General features: G+C 39.0%; 1 protein-coding gene across 1 annotated transcript in view; it reads right to left on the reverse strand.

The window, feature by feature from the left end:
• Positions 1 to 22915, reverse strand: part of TMC1 (transmembrane channel like 1) — a 150107-nt gene that overhangs the window by 14499 nt on the left and 112693 nt on the right. The window contains exons 16-17 of the mRNA XM_069576358.1: positions 16666 to 16794; positions 5632 to 5699 (exon numbers count right to left, since the gene is read on the reverse strand). Of these exons, the coding sequence (XP_069432459.1) occupies positions 5632 to 5699; positions 16666 to 16794 (197 nt within the window). The remainder of the gene's footprint in view (positions 1 to 5631; positions 5700 to 16665; positions 16795 to 22915) is intronic.

Raw genomic sequence — 22915 nt, forward strand, 5'->3', positions numbered from 1 at the left:
TCTTCCTGATTATTTCAGGTATTGCATATACGTCTTTCACAGAAACTATGTTGATCACTCACCATATCCGCTTATCACTGGTAAATTTAAACAACAGACCAAACAATATATTGCATTCATTTTACTTCTCTCTTCTACTTCTAAAAACAGTTTGCTTTACCTTAATGTCCATATAATTGATTGATATATTGAAAAATTTAGCTCCAAAAAACTCCCCTCCCAAAAATTAAAAATTAGCTTTTTTTTATAAGTAACTCTTAAAGCTACCCATTATATTCAAATAAACTGCAAATGTTTGTTAGTTATTTTGTCATGGCTAGTTAATTTTTACTTAATGAAAGAAAAAGTTAAAATAAGTTTTTCTTATGTTCTTTTTTATTTCTGACGGTTATGGTATTTTAGAGCTGATGGGAATAATCTGTGCCTAATAAGGTACTATGTTTTGTTGCTATTCAATTGCAAGCTTAATGTGTTTTTGAGATGAAAATTCGACATATCCATTTAATTTTGTTTATCTGCTTATTCTCTTACTTTAGTTTGTCCTGGAAGTCCACTGATCTGTACATGCAATTTTTAAAAGGTATTTTAAAATGCCACTTTTAAACAGGAACCATTTGGGTAAGGTCACTCTTAACTTGCTGACTTCAATGGTTATTTCAACAAAATAAATTTTAACTTCCATTGATGAGAAAATCCATTAGCATCATAAAGCCACATTAATGGCAATTTATTAATCAAAAATCCAAAAGCGGATACATGTACACTTATTTCAGAAATACAAGCAGTGTCCTATCTTTTAAACTGTCCCAAATATAATAAAATCTAGCAATTCTAGTTAGGGTTTGCACATTCTATTTCCTGGTTACGTGGAATAATTGTTTTAATCAATCCAATATAGATTTGGTATATTATAAGGGAGAGACATTACTTTGACAAAAAAGGTCAGTCTAGTCAAGGCTATGGTTTTTCCTGTGGTCATGTATGGATGTGAGAGTTGGACTATAAAGAAAGCTGAGCACCGAAGAATTGATGCTTTTGAACTGTGATGTTGGAGAAGACTCTAGAGAGTCCCTTGGACTGCAAGGTGATCCAACCAGTCCATTCTAAAGGAGATCAGTCCTGGGTATTCATTGGAAGGACTGATGTTGAAGCTGAAGCTCCAATACTTTGGCCACCTCATGCGAAGAGTGGACTCATTTGAAAAGACCCTGATGGTGGGAAAGATTGAGGGCAGGAGGAGAAGGGGACGACAGAGGATGAGATGGTTGGATGGCATCACCAACTCAATGGACATGGGTTTGGGTAGACTTTGGCCGTTGGTGATGGACAGGGAGGCCTGGCGTGCTGCAGTTCATGGGGTCACAAAAGAGTCAGACATGACTGAATGACTGAACTGAAGGCATAAAGGGTTTAGTTAGATGAAGAAGTTATTTTCTGCTATAATTGAACTTGCGTAACCCAACATTAAACCATTTCATTGAAAAGTGATAATTTGTTACAGTTTGTGTTGTCTTGTTGGTAGGTTCCCACACAACAGATCTGAAAAATATTTACACATACTAAATTGACCAGAGACTTTGTAGAAAGATGGACTATCTTTTTAAAAAATGGTATGGACTTTGAGTGATGATGATTTGTCCATGTAGGTTCATCGATTATAACAAAGGTACAGCATTGTGGAAGATGTCAACAGAGGCTGTGCACGGGTAGGGGTAGGAGGTATAAGGGAACTCTGTACTTTCCATTCAAAGTTGCAGTGAACCTTTAACTTCTCTAAGATATAAGGTTCCTTAGTTTTTTAAAAATGAGGGTAAACTTTGGAACAACCTGGAACCCCAGAGATGTTAGCAGGTGAGTGACAGTCCCAGCTGAGGGGTCATAATTACAAAGCATTAAATTATATTCCCAAATGCCAATGTTTGTAAGGCAATATACTTACAGATGATTATGCTTGCCCCCTCCTCAAAGTCAGGCTTAGCCACGTGATTTATTTTGGTCAGTAAATTAGAGATAGAAATGAAGTGTTTCACTACTGGGTGAAAACTGTAATAATGCTGTGGGTTTTTTGTTCTCTTCTCTCTCTGCTGTTCTGACCAGTGATGCTCCCGAAGGATGTTGTTCTGTTCTGGTCTATGAGACTATAGTGAGAGTAACTTACAGGAGCAGAGTCCTTTACCTACTCACATTTCACATGGAGTAAACAAGAAATAAACTTTTCCTTTTCTAAGTCGCTAAGATTTGGGGATTGTATGTCATTGGTACACAACTTAGTCTATCCTAAGATCTGGTTTTGCACATAATTCAAGATGCAAACTTGGCTAATTTCACATACATGTGTATCTATAGATAGGCGTGTGCCATTTATCTATATGCACACATGTACACTCATATACGTAAGTGCATACGTATAGGTAAATACATTTAAGAATTTCAAAATAAACATCACACAGGCATTTTGAACAAATGACTCAAGAACATTAACCTAGAAAGAGAGATGCCGGCACAGTGATATCTGAATCTTAAAGCTCATTCCATCTTTGCCTGCTACTCACTAATCAGCTCAGCTCACTAAGTCCCTTACTCAGACCTGATCCCATCATCTGTCAGTTGAAGATCACTCTAATACCTTAGCCTTATAAAATGCTTTTCTTCCAAGAAGATCAAAGCAAAAGAAAGCTTCTTTTATTTAGCTCTCCTTATTATTCTAGTGACATGGTACACGTCAGGTAAATTACTCACATTTGATCAAGGGAGAAAACGAGATAGCAGACTGTGACAAGACTGGCAGGGAGATACAGGAGCCAGTGGTGGAACAATGTCCAAACCCATCTTTCTCACTGTGTGTTCTCTGCTAGTGCTACATCCTGCTCTGATAGAGACATGATCTGCTTCCATCATTTAAAAATATGATTACAAAACCTGTGCTGTCTGTTTTAAAAACATGTGTGTAATATGGTTTTACTGATCAGTTCATTTCAGTCGCTCAGTTGTGTCCGACGCATTGCGACCCCATGGACTGCAGCACGCCAGGCTTCCCTGTCTATCCCCAACTCCCTAAGCTTGCTCAAACTCATGTCCATTGAATTGGTGATACCATCCAACCATTTCATCCTACGTCGCCCCATTCTCCTGCCTTCAATCTTGCCCAGCATCAGGGTCTTTTCAAATGAGTCAGTTCTTCGCATCAGGTGGCCAAAGTATTGGAGTTTCAGCTTCAGCATCAGACCTTCCAGTGAATATTCAGGACTGATTTCCTTTACAATTGACTGGTTTGATCTCCTTGCAGTCCAAGGGATTCTCAAGAATCTTCTCCAACACCACAGTTCAAAAGCATCAATTCTTCGGTGCTCAGCTTTCTTTATAGTCCAACTCTCACATTCATACATGACTACTAGAAAAACCATAGCTTGGACTAGACAGATCTTTGTCAGCAAAGTAATGTCTCTGCTTTTTAATATGCTGTCTAGGTTGCTCATAGCTTTTCTTCCAAGGAGCTGAATCTGATCATATTAGCTAATTCATAACAAAATGGATTTTACCTATGATTGTTTGACAATTGTTTATATCTGTGTAAATAGCCTTCGCTACTCAGAAACTCCTAAAGCAGTTATTGAACGTCTCCAGTCACAAACCAGTAATATTGAACACAAAATCTCCATACTCTTTCAATCGTTTCTGTAGAAAATGGCCAAATTTGGGTATCAAATCCTTATGCCTCATAAAATAGTGTGAGTACAAGGGAGCCTACTAAACTTAGACTACACACTCCCCCCACCACATCCCTACCCCCTCACCAATGTTCTGGGAAGGAAGAAAAGACCATTTGTACAAAGGGTTGCAAAGTGAATGATGTTTATTTTGCTTCTAGAACTCTGGGAAGCATGTAAATGTCTTATACACTCAAAAAACAGAATCACTTTCTAAAGTCCTCTTCAAACTAACCAGAAGCAAGATTCATCTGAAGGATGAATATAGAAAAAGTGATAGTGTAATGGTACTGCAAAGATTCTGAGATGGGTTTGCCAGAGAAATGAAGAGCATTTTTTTTTTTTATATTTAAGAATTTCAGTATGAATAATAGTGGACTAAAGAGTGGCAAAATTACAGGTGAAAGCAATCAGGACACAATTATAAGAGCTTTGCTCACAATGACAACAAATTTCTAGGTCAATCTGTTGTCTTCACTATGAAAGCACAGGAGAGAGACATGCAGCATATGTCTGTACAAATGGTGCCCACCAGGCCTGAGGGATTTGTGACACTCTGCATAAGAGCCAAGGAATTTTAAAATCGGTAGAAGGCAGTGGTTTCCCATTACCCCAACAGCAGTGTTAGCCATTTTCTGCCATGACAGCAGAATCCCCTACAGGAGATAAAAGATCAGAAGGTGAGCCCTTTGCTGTCTCTGTAGACAGTCACACGTTGAGCCACCTTGACTTTCCTCTCTGCCTGAAGAAGGATGCCTTTCACTCCTTAGTGATTCTTTGGACATACGAGCCATAAATAATGTGTAAAACTTGGAGCAAGAGAACAGGAATCACATTTTAAAACATACCTGACAATGGAGAAGAGGATCTCTTTATAGTCTTCTCTGCAGGATTTGACCTAGTGAGGCCCAGGAATTTGATGGGCCCCAACACAGGATGATGGAACCCTTGACTATAGTCTTCAGTTTATTTAAGCAAGATCATTTTAACAGTTGCAGAGAGGTCTGCCTTCACAAAGGTTTAACAATTCAGACTAGCCGTGGTTGTGGGAGTTGAGTAATATATAAAGCTCATGCAAAACTGACTCCAGTAACTAGCATATGTACTTAGGACAATGGTGTGATCACGGGCACAATATTTGTCCTGTGTCAGTGGGATAAGGAAGCTTAGTTATAACTGCTTGTTGGTTGATATATGTTAGTTAATTGTGACAGATTTTCAAGACACATGGTCCCCAGATGAATTTCCTGTTATGATTCAACTTTTATAGTCAAAAATGTTTTCTACTCTATCAACTCACCTTAACTTGTCAGGATTTACAGTGAAAATGCTTTCATTTAATAAAAGAAATGACAATCCTTTGTACAGGTGAAGAAATAATTTTGATGTGCAAATGGCCCCATGAAACAAGTTACCAAAAAAAAACATCATATTTCTAACTAAACCTTCCTAAAACATGTGTTTCATCTCTATCAAGTATTGAATTTGGTAAGGTAATATCTTTTTAAAGTAGCTATAAATTCCATTTGAAACATATTCAGTAGTGACCACAAGTAAGTTTCTCGGAAAGGTCTTATATTAATTTCTTTCATTCTTAACATGCAGTCATGGGATCATTAATGTATTCACTGTGAGATCCTAGCGTCACAAGACATAAAACTACAAAAAGCATTCAAATAATCTAGAAGCCAGAACCTAGACTCCCAGTATTTGATGAAAAAGTGCTCTGCAAAACAAGATGCCTTACAGAATTAAGACTTCAAATCTGGGCAGAAAAGTAAACTCTACATAGCCATTCACTCTGAAAAACAAATACTGAGTTAGGCACTGACTGTGGACTTCTCTGACACCAGGTTACAGTGCTTTGTGCAATAATGATCTTGCAGGCTCATTTCAAGTGATGAATTGTCCACAGTTGGCTTACCAGATCATTCCTTGATTGAAGATCAGAGCAAGGACATTGCCACTGATGTCAAACTCAGTGTACGAAGGCTAGAGGAGACAGATATTCACATATGGATTAGCATCTCAAATGGTAAAAATTGAAAGGCAAGTTTTTCATATTTTTATATAGGTATGATTAGACTCTCAGCTCCTTTCTAGAAGCAACAACAGCAGAATAATCAATACAATAAATAACTAGCAATACATAAAATAAGACATCCTTTTTAACACCCTAATACTCATTTTTAGATGCTATCATTTGATGCTGTGGAAATGTGGTGAGACAGGCTCTCAAACATTGCTGGTGAAGGTAAAACTTGGAATATGTTTATAGAAAACAATTTGACAATATCTGATTCTCTTTGACCCTGTAAATTTACTTCCAGTAATCTGTTTTAACAAATTAATCCTAAATGTTGACCAATTTTAAAAAACAGAGATGAAACCCTCTAAATGTCCAACATTGGATAAGTTAAATACAATATAACTATGCTATGATATATATTGCAGCTAATTACAATCACTGTTGGAAGGATATTTACATACCCAAGAGAAAACTATGCTCTAAGGTTAAACAAAAAACATGTAAACATTATTTTTTCAACTCAATACAGAACTATGCATAAAGAAAAAACTTAAAAGTAATCAGTATATTAATAGTTGTTATATGTAGGTAATGGATTATATGTTATTTTCTTAAGTTTTGCATACTTAAAATATTTTTCAACAAAAAATGGGAATTTCTTTTACAATTAAAAAAAAAGAGCTAAAAATACAACAAAGTTAAAGAAATTATTCAACTCAATGTCCAGTGTTCATATCCTAGATAATACCATCATGTGCAGGGCAACAGCACCTGGTTGTTCTTTGTATGCAGACACCACCAACTGGAAGTGAGCTGAGCATCTCAGCCCAAAGGTTTCCTAGTGACATATTAGGCATCTTAGAAGGAAAACTCTACCCATGGAGTAATGCTAGTTAGCTACAATAAAGATGGCTCTATTTCATTTGATATAGGGAATAATCAATCAGGAAATTGACTAATTGGTAACGAGAGAAGAGAACAGCAAAAAATATAAAGTGAGAGAACCACGAAGACAGAGTAGTAAAGTGGCAGGACCCGATTACTGCCCCAGATCCTGAAAATGGCAGATGTGTATCCTCATAACTCCTTCCTCAGCACATACACACACACATGCACACACACACACACACACACACACATGCATACACACAGAGATAACCTGAGAGTGTCTCAGTTCTTCTTAAACCCAAGAGTCCAAAAATATGTTTGTAAGAAGACAGAATAGGTCTCTGATTTGGAACCCCAACAAATCTTTCATAAATTGTGAACACTCTGCCTCCAAGAATTCTTGAATCCAGGCATCAACTTTGTCTCTTCCCCAAAGGCAGCAGTACCCTCCTAGTTAACTGAAGGATATGAACAATGTGCCTTGTGACAGCGTCAGGGAGTAAATGGCAAATCTGACATAACAAGAATGGTTAAATAGCAAGATATAATAATAATATGATACATAAGGGAATAATAAATAACCCTATATATTTGGCAGAACAAAAATGACAGATGATTTCAAGGTAAGTTCACTAAAGATATTACTGAAAGTGAAAGTGAAAGTGAAATTGATGTCGCTCAGTCGTGTCCGACTCTTTGCGACCCCATGGACTGTAGCCTACCAGGGTCCTCTGTCCAAGGGATTTTCCAGGCAATAGTACTGGAGTGGATTGCCATTTTTACTAAAGATTATAAAATGTGTTTCACTTAGTTTGCAGATGGAGAAGCTTACTGTAAGATGCAAAGAAGTTCAGTTTTTGTTCTAAAATGAACAATGAGAAAACTGTGGTTTTCATGGAAAAACGAAGAAGATGAATTGCTTCTAATCTGGAGAAATGTTAGCTCTGAGTCTTTCTCTTTTTCAGGAGCCCTTTGCTCTGCATCAACTTCCCTTTTCTCCTGGAGCCCTGTGAGATCACAGAACACACGTGACAAACGCTCAGCCGGTGGCCTGCACCATCTGTGGCCTTGAAACGGCTCTTCTCTGTGTACGTTTATGAATCAAACCTTCAACCCTGGCCTCGTTAGAAAAGTGTCAGATTTAGCCCACAAAACTGAGGAAAATGAAAAAAATTCAGACGTTCAGAAGTACATTTCTTTTATTTTCATAAGCACATAAACCTCTTAAAGGCCATTTGAGATGAGATATTTTTATAACCAAGTGACTAGGAAAACACAAAGGACACACTAGGAACCCCTGGCTTCATACCGTGCGTGCAGCAGGGGCAGCTGAAGGAATGACATCTTTGATGCATAAATTGATTAACTCAATTCAGAGAAAGGGTAGAGGGCCCCTACTGTGCCAGTGGGTTTGTGCTACAGACACTTGCCTGGGATTCAGATCCTAGTATGAGACTTCGCCTGCCATTTCCTAGCTGGGTGAGCTGAGCCAATCACTGATTAATTCAGGCCTCAGTTTCCTCACAGATAAATTGATGGAATGAACTAGGTCAGGGATTGGTGCGTTTCAGCTTAGGAGCCAAATCTGGCCACCACCAATTTTTCTGGATAAAGTTTTTTTTTTAGAACATAGCTGTATTCATTCATTTATGTATTGTCTATTGCTGTTTGGGATGAAAATAGGAGTTTAATAGGTACAACAGAGACCATATCACTTGATGCAAGGAAAATCACTCATTTTCCTCTATGACTACTTATTCATGATACTCCCCCCACCCCCAACCCCACAAACCAAGTGTTTCTCTCTGTAGACATCAACTGAATGTCCTACAATTTAACTCAATTCAGACACTAACAGACCCCACAGGTTAAGGTCTCGTTCCCACAAGACCCATTCATTGAAAGCTCAGGTTGTCATCTATGCTGATTAGAGATTCCCATGACTCCCTCCTCAGGTTTGATCATTTGCTGGAACAGCTCACAGGTCTCAGGAAAACTGTTTACTAGATTACTGGTTTATTATAAAAGGACACAATTCAGGAATAGCAAGTTAAAAAAAAAAAAAGATGCATGGGCAAGGTGCAGGGGAAGGAGTACAGTGTTTCTTTGCCTTCTCCAAGTGTACCCTCTTCCCAGCCCCTCAGTATATTCAGCAACCTGGAAGTTCTCCTAACCCCAAGGGTCAGAGATTTTTATGGAGACTTCCTCACATGGACAAAACCAATCATTAACTCAGTTTCCAGCCTCTCTCCTTTCCCTGGTGGATGGAGGAATAAGGTTGAAATTTCCAAGCTTCTAATTATGGCCAGATCTTTTGCTGACCAGCCTCCAATCCAGGAGCGCACCAGGAGTTGCCTCATTGGAACAAATAATGCTCCTATCATCCAAGATATCCAAAGGAATTTAGGAACTCTGCATCAAGAGTCAGGGCTAAAGACCAAATATAAGAATACAAGATGTTCTTAGCACCTTCAATGCTTAGGAAACTACAAAGATTTTAGGAGCTCTGGCCAAGAAATAGGATGAAAACCAAAATATATTTCCTATTACATCACAATAACATACCTGCAGAAGTGAAAAAACTTACTATGCAGAGAAAGTTGGCTTACTTTTAGACAATTTCTAAGATCCCTTTCTAATTTAAAATCTGTTATTGATTGACTCAGTTACTAAAGAATTGCTTCTCTCTAAGCACCTTAAAAATGGAATTTATATTCCATGTATTAAATTCAGAAATCCACACTCTAAAAACAGAACAAATGTAAGAAAGCAAACACACACACACAGAGTGTGAAATTCAAGGCTCATTCTTTTTGAGGTAAATTTTTTAAAAATATGAGATAACATTATAGTTTCATTTTGAAGCCAATGCATTCATGAGTGTAAACCAATTTGCAAAGTTTGCCTCTAAAATATAAAAAGGTTAAAAGTAAACGATGTTTGAGGAAAAAACAAACAAACAGGTTTTCTTGAAACCTGAGATAATAAAATGATTCAAATGGAATAAACATAGAGAAGTCTCTAAGGGCTGCTCACCCGTAATAAGATTTTTAGGAACTAGCAACAGGAGAACCTACTTGGATTTGGGTTGAGGTCCATAATAGTCAAGGAACTAGAAATTATCTAGCTTTATTTTTAGACCTTTGTTTGCGGTGGGCTAAAGTCACAGTTAGCTACCCAGAAAGAAGACATGTGGTGCTCACTGGACTAAAAACTCAGAAAATCCATTCTCTCTCTGCAAGTTTAGTTATTTCTCGCAAATCATCAACCTCTGGATATTGTGAAATGAAATTCAGGATCCCAGAGGTAATTCTGTCATTGCAGTGACCTGCTTTCTTCACACAAATCTCATTCCCCACAGCTGGAATCACCCTGCCGAGAGCTTCAGGCAGGCCTGGCATAGGGCTCCCGGGCAATGGTATGCAATGGTGGTCCCTAGACCATCCACAGCATCAACACCTGGGAAGTTCTTAGTAAATTCTTAAGCCCCGTCCAGATCTACTGAATCAGAAACTGTGTTTTCATGTGCCTTCAGAGCACTTCTGATATATGCTCAAATTTAAGAACTAATGCTCAGACTACCGCGCAATTGCACTCATCTCACATGCTAGTAAAGTAATGCTCAAAATTCTCCAAGCCAGGCTTCAGCAATATGTGAACTGTGAACTTCCTGATGTTCAAGCTGGTTTTAGAAAAGGCAGAAGCAGCAGAGATCAAATTGCCAACATCCACTGGATCATGGAAAAAGCAAGAGAGTTCCAGAGAAACATCTATTTCTGCCTTATTGACTATGCCTAAGCCTTTGACTGTGTGGATCACAATAAACTGTGGAAAATTCTGAGAGAGATGGGAATACCAGACCACCTGCCTCTTGAGAAATCTGTATGCAGGTCAGAAAGCAATAGTTAGAACTGGACATGGATCAACAGACGGGTTCCAAATAGGAAAAGGAGTATGTTAAGGCTATATATTGTCACCCTGCTTATTTAAGTTATATGCAGAGTACATCATGAGAAACACTGGGCTGGAAGAAGCACAAGCTGGAATCAAGATTGCCGGGAGAAATAACAATAACCTCAGATATGCAGATGACACCACCTTTATGGCAGAAAATGAAGAGGAACTAAAAAGCCTCTTGATGAAAGTGAAAGAGGAGAGTGAAAAAGTTGACTTAAAGCTCAATATTCAGAAAACGAAGATCATGGCATCCAGTCCCATCACTTCATGGGAAATAGATGGGGAAACAGTGGAAACAGTGTTAGACTTTATTTTTCTGGGCTCCAAAATCACTGCAGATGGTGATTGCAGCCATGAAATTAAAAGACGCTTACTCCTTAGAAGGAAAGTTATGACCAACCTAGATAGCATATTCAAAAGCAGAGACATTACTTTGCTGACTAAGGTCTGTCTAGTAAAGGCTATGATTTTTCCAATAGTCGTGTATGGATATGAGAGTTGGACTGTGAAGAAAGCTGAGCACCGAAGAATTGATGCTTTCGAACTGTGGTGCTGGAGAAGACTCTTGAGAGTCCCTTGGACTGCAAGGAGATCCAGCCAATCCATTCTGAAGGAGATCAGTCCTGGGTGTTCTTTGGAAAGAATGATACTAAAGCTGAAACTCCAGTACCTTGGCCACCTCATGCGAAGAGTTGACTAATTGGGAAAGACTCTGATGCTGGGAGGGATTGGGGACAGGAGGAGAAGGGGACAACAGAGGATGAGATGGCTGGATGGCATCACTGACTCGATGGACGTGAGTCTGAGTGAACTCTGGGAGTTGGTGATGGACAGGGAGGCCTGGCGTGCTGCAATTCATGGGGTCGCAAAGAGTCGGACACGACTGAGTGACCAAACTGAACTGAACTGAACCTAGGACAAATCCAAGCCTCATCTTCTAGGAGAATTCAGCACCTCAGGGCTTTGTACTCTAACCCTCACTGCCTGCAGATAGATTCCATCCAGCCCAGCCTGTTCTTGTCCCTTTGTGCATGTTCTCATCCCCTCACTGGGGACCCATGACTTCTTACTGACTGTTTATCATACCCTCTTCCCTGGACCCCTGAATAGTATCTCATTCCCAGATAAGGAATATCTCCCTATCTCCTAATTCTACATCCCACTCCTCCTGCCAATTCCATTCTACAGCAAGAAACCTGTCTAAGCATTTGAGTAACAAAGGCCAGGGACTGGCTCATGAATTATTCATGTTTTGGTAGAGTCCTTGATGTTTCTAGGGGTAAGCATTACAGCAAAAATTCAATATGATGGAAGGCTGGTTCATGGCTTTGAAGTCAATCAGATGTGGGTTTTAGTCCTAGCTCCACCACTGACCAGTTAAATTGTCTTTGAGCAAATTATTAAGCATCTCTAATTCTCAACTTACCGTAAAGGAGGAAAATATCTACTTCATAGTGTTGCTGGCATGATTATACAGAATAACATATGTATTTTGTAGATGTTCTAACACATAGTAAGCACTATGTAAAAATATAATACAGTGTAATATAACTAGAAATATCCTCTGATGGTCTGTGATCAGATCTCAGCGAAATCCTCCATATTTTCCACTTACATAAAGTGGAATTTAACGAGGACCACGTTAAAAATGTAACTTTAAACAAGACACTGAGGTTTTAATTTGATTGAATATACTCTTATGCCATGTATTCAATCCATGTCTTCCTGGATGCTCTTTACTTACTTCATTGACAAATGGCAAGGATGGTGTCAACATAAATTAAATTGAGAGTAATGTTGAACCATCATAGAAAATCCAGAGTTTACAAGAGGCCTCAGGGTGATTTTGCTGAATCAGGGTGGTTAAAATTCTTTCTGTGAGCAAAGCATTCCACTTCCACGAGCCAGTGAACTCTTTAGAAACATTGAGAACCATCTGCTATGCTCAGAGAAGCCTCACAGAAAGATTAACTTACATTATATGGTCTAATAGTCTGCTCCTAGCCAGTAATTTTCCTACCTCAATTCATCCTCTTAGGTTTGTTGTGATGATACTTTGGCTGTGAATTTACAACTGGAAAAATATATAGGGTCACTTTAAGCCCAGTTTACTCAGATTTAATCAGTATGTAATTCAGTATACTAAACATAATAACTTTCAAAAAAAAAAATCACTTCATTGTCCTTATTTATCCTCTGACTAAATAACTTAAGCAACTCACTTCAATTCACAGACTCTTGAATTTTTTTTGGGTAAAATAAAAGCATTATGATTTATTTTGTCAAAATTTCACCTAACCTTAACATTTTATGGATCTCTGAGTCTAATGCTAGAGTCTGCAGAGTTTACATTTTATAGAGGTTAGTTGTAGAAAATGTGAATGTACTTTTTCAAAAATATCTTCTCTATGACTGGGCAGTTCAATTTAGAGAAATTTCTCATAAGGAAATAATTTGTGCATACCACTATGGTTTATCTATGGAGATATTTATCTGCATGGATATAAATAAATGTGATCACAGTGTTTATTATAATAACAAACCATTAGGTACAATTAACTGACAACAAATAAAAAATAGGTAATTATAGCAAATTCATATGTAGAATCACACACAGTCATTTAAAAATTATAAAAGACCAGTTAATAGCATAGAGAAAGATCACCATTAGGTGAAAAATGCAAGTAACTAGTCAATGAGATACATGCTTATATGTATTTACAAAAATCTACAGTAAAACATATAAATCTGCAGTACATGTTTATCCATACCTAAATAAATATTAATACTCTACAATTCAATGAAGTAATATCCTGAAGGGTAGGATAACCTGTGATTTTTATTTTCATATTAATTTTCTATTACCTTTTACAGACTTTTTAACAATGAACTAGTATTATTTTTAAAGTTCAGAAAAAAATTTCTTTAGTAGCAGAAATGGACATCTTTTCTCTTTCATTCCTGAAAGGATTCTTAAAAGCATCTCCTCTGCCCATCTCAGGTTATCCTCTGCTTCAAGACAGGTACTTTCTGGACTCATATTGCCAGTCAGTAAGTTCAGAAGATCAGAGATGCATTCTCATCATCCTCTTCTTCGCTAAAGCAGCACCATTTTAGATTTTGCATCTCTATCTGCATTGTCCATACTTGCTAGCTGCAGGGCCCTGCCTTCCATCAGTCCATCCACTGAGAATGCTTTCTTTCATCTCAATCTTTTGAAATTTTGATTCTTCTTCAAGATTTGGCTCAAATGTTTCTTACTTCATCCTGTCTTTGAATTTCTATTGATCTCTACCTCACAACCCAAAGTCATGGTGTCTCCAATGTGCAATCACATTGTAAGAGCAAGCAATTACATTTCCTGCTCTGTGCTGACAAGGGAAGTTTGTAGCAGAGTGTGAAGAATTGGTGAATGAATATTTTACCGAAAGAGGGCAGTATCCTCAGCTCCTGCCAGTTTCTCCAGCATGGGAATATGGGCCTTTCAATATGTCAGGAAAAATAAGAAATCCATATTTTTTAAATGTAAAGCTTATGACAAAACCAATACAATATTGTAATTAGCCTCCAATTTAAATAAATTTATATTTTAAAAAAAGAAACAATACTGCAGACCTGAATAAAAATATCTGTCAGCTGAATCTAGCCTGCAGGCCCTCATTTGCAACCTCTCCTTAGGCTTACAACTTTTACCTCTCTGTATCCTCTTATCTGGGGGCAGGAGGAGAAGGGGACGACAGAGGATGAGATGGCTGGATGGCGTCACCGACTCAATGGACATGAGTTTGAGTGAACTTCGGGAGTTGGTGATGGACAGGGAGGCCTGGCGTGCTGCAATTCATGGGATCGCAAAGAGTCGGACACGACTGAGCGACTGAACTGAACTGAACTGATCCTCTTATCAGCTGGCACAGAGGTTTGCTCATGATAGTTCATGACTTGCAGGCACTCAGCTCTGTAAACTATCCACCTGGTGAGTCAGTGATAATAAAATCCATATCAAAGATCCAGCATCCAACCTTAATGTTTCAAAACTTGTTTCACTGGTGAGTTTCTCTCTGATGAGCCTTCCAAAGGTAACATGGAAGGAAATTCACTCACTGTGACCTCAAACAGAATTTGTCTGTTTACCTATATTTCATACTAACCCAAGAGCACCGTCAGCACTCAATAAATAATAAATTAGTCATTTAATTACAGCTTTTATGCGTATAGGTCATGTTATATTGACTTCATATTTGAAGCAAAATTTTCTAGCACTTAAGAAGAAAAAAAGAATAAAAGGCAAGCATAAGCTGAGTGATGGTCTAAGAAAGAAATGGCAATTTTTATGCCTGCTTCAGAAGAGCTGAATCAGGCCAGGAAAATAGAAATGAAACGAAGCCAGCTGAATACTTCACAGCGGAGAACGGGGAAACAACACAAGAGCATTCTGGATCTATAGCATTACCTCACCATCGTCTACCAAACAACATGACCTTCTGGCTCCTCCAAGAAGCACTTTCCGGAAGAAAGACAGAGATGACCTCATAAAAGGAACAGTCTCAAAGTCAGGAAGAGAATTTAGCCTGGAGTCTTAAAAATAGTTCTGAATATAGGACTTGACCGGAAACTAGAGGGCATGAGACAAGAAGACCAGCAGGGAAGAATATCCCTTCACAGGGGAGAAGAGAAACATCATTAGCTCAAGAATACTAGGGCAGAACTTGACTCCAGGGCACATCCCTGGAAGCAAGCAGAGTTCTGTCAGCAGACAGTGTTGCCTTAATGGTACTGAAATGTAGAGGTTCAACACTGAGTCAGCCAGGCAAAATAACTCCTGCTATGTGACAAGCACAGCTCAAAGCATGAGGTCAAGGCCTCTGTTTTGAGAAAGCTTTCATTCCAACAGAGGGAGACAGATAATAAGCACTTTCAAAACAGAAGATGTCAAGTAGTTATACATTGTATAAAGAAAATAAAGCTGTGCTGAAACAGAGAGTGCCTGATGGGCCACCTTAGATTGGAAGGGCAGAGAAACGCTTGAAGGAGGTGACTTATAAGCTGAGTCCTTAATGATAAGAATCTGTCCCGGCAAATTCTAGGAAACTGCACCCCCAGAAGGAAGAACATCTAGGGCAGATGCAAGGAGCATCTGTGTTTGAGCATAACAAAGAACCCCAATGTTTATGGATTTTACAAAGCAAGAGCAAAAGTGGTAGGAGATGAGTTCAGAGGGGAAAAAAGCAGAAGATCACAAAGGGTATCGATGGCCCTGGACAGAGATTCAAATTCATTCTAAATATTTAGAAACTGCTGGAAATACTTGAGCAAATAAGTACTATCAACTCTTCAGGTCCTGTTTCCCCAGATAACAGTTTCATGTGCAAAAGGAGGACGCAGAGATGTGTGTTCTGCTGGCACTCTCAAACTTTGTGGGGGGATCTGGCGTTGAACAAAGATGGGGGTTAATGATGAAATCAACACCAGTGGGGCTCAGAGAAACCTGTGCTGTTGCTATGGAGGAGCAAGTCAACTTGCTAGAATTCTACGCCACCACTTACCAGAGCCCTAGCAGCACCCTGGGCCTTTTACAGCCCCCTGCTGTGTCTCTGCTGAGTGCTTATTAGACTGTGAGCTTTATGAAGCAAGCAGCATAATCACTGATGCTTTCATCCCCCAACATCCTGCACAGTGATGCACTTGATAAGTGTCCAGGAGTTTGCTTAGTAAAATTCAAAGGAATTAACAGAAAAGGTACAGTTGATACTACTCATCTTGCCCTGCTTCTAGAAATGCCAGCAAACTTCATGGGAAGGGTACAGACTGTGGGCCCAAGATTTACTGAGTTCACCAATTTAACATATAGGTTGAAGTCACTGCTTTTGCCACCTATAATTTTACTAGAATCTAATTTTGTTAGACTACTGCAAGCCATGATATTCAAGTCTTATCTCCTTCTGAATTAAAACAGTCCTCACTGGTCTTTGCTTATTGACATCGGAAAGACCATCCTACCTCCTAATTCTTCTTCTTGCACTGTATGTGTAAATGATGAGTCATAAAGGAATGATCTGATAAGAGAAAGATGAATATCACACTTACATATCCATATTCCAAATCCCAGCACCAGCAGTAGTTGCAAAACCTCACAAAACATGCTCGGAGAAAGTCCCCAATGAGAATTGTGACATAGGTGGTCAGAACATCAGAAACAGTCAGTCGCACAAATTCCTGTTGAAATAGTATGTGTATTAAAACAAGCATTTCTCCCTTCATGTGGTCCTAAAGTTGACAGCGAACTTGTCATGCTTTCTAAACAGTATTAACTTGAAACCGCAACTAATGGTAAAGAAACTAGTTAGGCATATCGAGCCAGTGAAAAATGTTTCACCCCTATTTTATTAGTTTAAAAATAATTATTTCCTGTGCCCAAACCACGGGATCAAAAGTCTTTTTATTGAGAAACTTTTATAAACATGATACAAGAACACAAAACAGGAAAATACCTATAACACGGAATTTTAGCAGTTTAATCTGACAAGCAGTGCTATTTATAAAATTAAAAGACAAACTTGTAAAAAGTACTTGTGGCATATATGATAGAAGACTAGTTTTTCTAACAAGTTAAAACTTTTACAAATCAGTGCAACAGATGGGCAATTCAATAAGGAAAAGAATGGCAAATGGCACATATAAAAAATAAGAAAATATACAGTTAATTAAAACAATCAAAAGTACTTAATTCCTTATAAAAATAAAAAAGGACTTAATTCCTTATAAAAATAGAGTTGTTACTTTACACGGTGATAAATATTTTAAAAACCATGCTCTTCCATATTGATGAGAGTATGCTGAAATAGGCACTGCCATAAACTGATGGGAAAATTAAACTGGTGCATCATTTGGGGTGGCGGGGGCAGGACTTTTGTGAAGATCCATCCCATTGTAAGTGTGTGTAATTTGATCAAGCAAATCCACATCTAGAAATATATCTTATGGCAAGTGTCAATCTATACATATAATTATGAAAGCATTGTTTCTCCCAGATCAAAATTGGAAACAAGTTAAATACACTCAAGGGGAAATAAAATAAAAATGGGTGTCAACACCATGAAATACTGTGAGCTCTTAAAAAACAAATGCTATTGTGATTAACAACATAAACATTTACTAAAAACCACTGAATTCTGTACTTTAAAGTCCATGCAGCCTTCTCAGATGACATGCACTGCATTCTTGTAGTGCTTTGTTGACACTATACAATTGTAAATGTTATCAATTCAGTGGCTTCCCTGGTGGCTCAGACTGTAAAGCGTCTGTCTACAATGCGGGAGACCCAGGTTCAGTCCCTGGGTTGGGAAGATCCCCTAGAGAAGGAAATGGCAATCCACTCCAGTACTATTGCCTGGAAAATCCCATGGACAGAGGAGCCTTGTAGGCTACAGTCCATGGGGTCGCAAAAAGTTGGACACGACTGGGCAACTTCACCATCAATTCAGTTCAGTTGCTCAGTCATGTCCGACCCTTTGAGACTCAATGGAGTACAGCACGCCAACCTCCCTGTCCATCACCAACTCCCGGAGTTTACTCAAACTCGTGTCCATCGAGTTGGTGATGCCATACAACCATCTCATCCTCTGTTGACCCCTTCTCCTCCAACCTTCAATCTTTCCCAGCATCAGGGCCTTTTCAAATGAGTCAGTTCTTTGCATGAGGTGGCCAGAGTATTGGAGTTTCAGCTTCAACATCAGACCTTCTGATGTATATTCAGGATTGATTTCCCTTAGGATGGACTGGTTGGATCTCCTTGCAGTTCAAGGGAGTCTCAACAGTCTTCTCCAACACCACAGTTCAAAAGCATCAATTCTTCGGCACTCAGCTTTCTTTATAGTCCAAATCTCACATCCATACATGACTATTGGAAAAACCATAGCTTTGACTAGAAGGACCTTTGTTGGCAAAGTAATGTCTCTGCTTTTGAATATGCTGTCTAGATTGGTTATAACTTTTCTTCTAAGGAGCAAGCATCTTTTAATTTCATGGGTGCAGTCACCAATTGCAGTGATTTTGGAGCCCCCCAAAATCAAGTCTCTCACTGTTTCCCGATCTATTCACCATGAAGGGATGGGACCAAATGGGATGATCTTAGTTTTCTGAATGTTGAGCTTTAAGTCAACTTTTTCACTCTCCTCTTTCACTTTCATCAGGAAGCTCTTTCTTCACTTTCTGCCATAAGGTTGGTGTCATCTGCATATCTGAGGTTATTGATATTACTCCCTGCAATCTCGATTCCAGCTTGTGCCTCTTCCAGCCCAGGGTTTCTCATGATGTACTCTGCATGGAAGTTAAATAAGCCGGGTAACAATATACAGCCTTGACATACTCCTTTTCCTTTTTGAAACCAGTATGTTGTTCCATGTCCAGTTCTAACTGTTATTTCTTGACCTGCATATAGATTTCTCAAGAGGTAGGTCAGGTGGTTTGGTATTCCCATCTCTTTCAGAATTTTCCACAGTTTATTGTGATCCACACAGTCAAAGGCTTTGGCATAGTCAATAAAGCAGAAATAGATGTTTTTCTGGAACTCTCTTGCTTTTTTGATGATCCAGCAGATGTTGGCAATTTGATCTCTGGTTTCTGTGCCTTTTCTAAATCCAGCTTGAACATCTGGAAGTTCATGGTTCACGTATTTTTGAAGCCTGGCTTGGAGAATTTTGAACATTACTTTACTAGCGTGTGAGATGAGTGCAACTGTGCAATAGATTGAGCATTCTTTGGCATTGCCTTTCTTTGGGATTGGAATGAAAAGTAACCTTTTCCAGTCCTGTGGCCACTGCTGAGTTTTCCAAATTTGCTGGCATTTTGAGTGTAGCACTTTCACAGCATCATCTTTTAGGATTTGAAATAACTCAACCAGAATTCCATCACTTCCACTAGCTTTGTTCATGGTGATGCTTCCTAAGGCCCACTTGACTTCACATTCCAAGATGTCTGGCTCTAGGTGAGTGATCACACCATCGTGATTATCTGGGTCATGAAGATCTTTTCTGTACAGTTCTTCTGTGTATTCTTGCCACCTCTTCTTAATATCTTCTGCTTCTGTTAGGTCCATACCATTTCTGTCCTTTATTGAGCCCATCTTTACATGAAGTGTTCCCTTGGTATCTCTAATTTTCTTGAAGAGATCTCTAGTCTTTCCCATTCTACTGTTTTCTTCTATTTCTTGCACTGATCACTAAGGAAGGCTTTCTTATCTCTCCTTGTTATTCTTTGGAACTCTGCACTCAAATGGGTATCTTTCCTTTCCACCTTTACCTTTGCTTCTCTTCATTTCACAGCTATTTGTAAGGCCTCCTCAGACAGCCATTTTTCTTTTTCTTGGAGATGGTCTTGATCCTTGTCTCCTGTACAATATCACAAATGTCCGTCCATAGTTCATCAGGCATTCTGTCTATCAGATCTAGTCCCTTAAATCTATTTCTCACTTCCACTGTATAATCATAAGGGATTTATTTTAGGTCACACCTGAATGGTGTAGTGGTTTTCCCTACTTTCTTCAATTTACATCTGAATTTGGAAATAAGGAGTTCGTGATCTGAGCCACAGTCAGCTCCCAGTCTTGTTTTTGCTGACTGTATAGAGCTTTCCCAACTTTGGCTGCAAAGAATATAACCAGTCTGATTTCGGTGTTGACCATCTGGCGATGTCCATGTATAGAGTCTTCCCTTGTGTTGTTGGAAGAGAGTGTTTGCTATGATCATGCGTTCTCTTGGCAAAACTCTATTAGCCATTGCCCTGCTTCATTCTGTACTCCAGGGCCAAATTTACCTGTTACTTCAGGTGTTTCTTGACTTCTTACTTTTGCATTCCAGTCCCCTATAATGAAAAGGACTTCTTTTTTTTGGTGTTAGTTTTAGAAAGTCTTGTGTATCTTCATAGAACCATTCAACTTCAGCTTCTTCAGCATTACTGGTCAAGGCATAGACTTGGATTACTGTGATATTGAATGGTTTGCCTTGGAAACAAACAGAGATCATTTTGTCATTTTTGAGAGTGCATCCAAGTACTACATTTCGGACTCTTTTGTTGACTAAGAAGGCTACTCCATTTCTTCTAAGGGATTCTTGCTCACAGAAGTAGATATAATGGTCATCTGAGTTAAATTCACCCATTCCACCCATCTTAGTTCACTGTTTACTAGAATGTCGATGTTCACTCTTGCCATCTCCTGTTTGACCACTTCCAATTTGCCTTTGATTCATGGACCTAACATTCCAGGTTCCTGTGCAATATTGCTCTTTATAGCATCGGACCTTGCTTCCATCACCAGTCCCATCCACAACGGGGTGCTGTGTTTGCTTTGGCTCCATCCCTTCATTCTTTCTGGAGTTATTTCCCCACTGGTCTCCATAGCATATTGAGCACCTACCGGCCTGGGTAGTTCATATTTCATTGTCCTATCTTTTTGCCTTTTCATACTGTTCATGGGGTTCTCAGGGCAAGAACACTGAAGTGGCTTGCCATTCCCTTCTCCAGTGTACCACATTTTGTCAGAACTCTTCACCATGACCCGTCTGTAAATGTTATATATTTATTTAATTAATGGTTTTGTTCTTCCTATGAGATTCTAAATCTCACAAGGACAAAGAAGAGATCCACTTCTGTTCCCCACTGGACCTCCAGTATCTAGCACAATGCCCAACACTTAACATGCACTTAACAAACATGGAGTGAGTGATTGAGTGACAGTAAATTCTTGCAGTTATTACTGAACATAACTTTTCTCTTCCCTACTCTTATTTATTCTTCTTTCCATTCCCCAGGAAACTTGAGTTCAGATTCTAATAATTAGCATCCATTAGAGGCAGGCTGTGAGGGATTTTTTATCCTTTTTATTCTTCCTCAATAAGAGATAATTTCAAAGTGATTTTGAAGTCCTCCACACACTCCTAAGCACCCTCATCCCAATGGTTGAAGTCTGATTCTTCCCCTAAGCAGTGTCCTAACTTTTACATAAAATAGCAGAAGAGGATTCAAACATTATGTGAAAATATTTATTAACACACCATAGAAGGAATATACTGCTTTATAAGAAGGAAATCCCCAAAATGGTGGTCTGGCCCACCAAGGGAACATCATTCAGTCCCAGTTCCTAGCGTGCTAGTCAGGATGGAGCATGGCTTCCCCACAGGCCTTCTGCAGACCACTGCACTCCACACCTCACACTTCACACTCCAGACATGTAGTAATAAAATGCTTGGGAAGCTTTGGTCAATACATCTAAGACTATCATTAACTAGTAGTGTTAGTGTTAGTTTTAGTCTCTCTCAGTTGTGTCTGACTCTTTGCAACTCCGTGGACTGTAGCTCATCAGGCCCCTCTGTCCATGGAATTCTCCAGGCAAGAATACTGCAGTGAATAGCCAGTCCAGGGGATCTTCCCAACCCAGGGATCAAACCCAGATCTCCCACACTGAAGACAGATTCTTTACTGTTTGAGCCACCAGGGAAATAATAGAGAAGGTGTATCACAAAGACTATAGATTTTCCATGGCAGGATCCTGGGGAGCACGCACTGATGCTAGTTATGTTTCTGGGGGATGATTCGGCACTATGGAGGACACAAACTCTAATCAGACTCTGTAGGTTAAATTTGGGTTCCTATCACTGGCTTCCTTTAAGGTCTCCTTTAAGGTCTTCCTTTAAGGTCTCTTTACTTTTCTAAGTTATGGTCTCCTCATCTATAAAATGGGGATAATGATATAACTTGGAGGGCAATTTATTAATAAAAATTCAAAGAGGTAATGCCTGGCACACAAGAATTTGATAAATGTGAGCCATTGTTGTCATTATCTTCAGTATCAGTCTCTTTCCTCTCTGTCCCCAAAATGCAGACCTCGGTATACAGCTTCAAATAGTGATCTCCCAAGAATTGTTCTGCTGCCTACCTATCAAGTGCCGTTGGAGATGAGACTAAGTGACTACATCTTGAGATTTCCTGGAGACATAAAGGAGTCACCAAATCCTTATAATCAAGGAGAGACTGAGTTCCACAGTATCCTTGAAGGAAAACAGAGGAGAGGACATCCACAGAGAAGAAGAGGAAACATCTGGAGTGTTCTCATAGAACAACAAACAATTCTTTGGGGTGCATCTCTAAAAGCTGCTGATACTGTTTCTTCTGGAATGACTTTGTTTTAAAAGTGGTTAAAATTAATGTTTCCAGGTGCATGCATATGCCTATTAATCTCTTAAAGGTGAGACCTTCCCAGCACTCAGGGATTTTACATCCCCTGTGTTCTCTTTGCCCCCATGGATCTCACCTCCCTCATCAACATTCTGTTCAGAATCAC

The sequence above is a fragment of the Ovis canadensis genome, chromosome 2 (genome assembly GCF_042477335.2).
Source record: "Ovis canadensis isolate MfBH-ARS-UI-01 breed Bighorn chromosome 2, ARS-UI_OviCan_v2, whole genome shotgun sequence".
In the NCBI taxonomy this organism is placed as follows: Eukaryota; Metazoa; Chordata; class Mammalia; order Artiodactyla; family Bovidae; genus Ovis; species Ovis canadensis.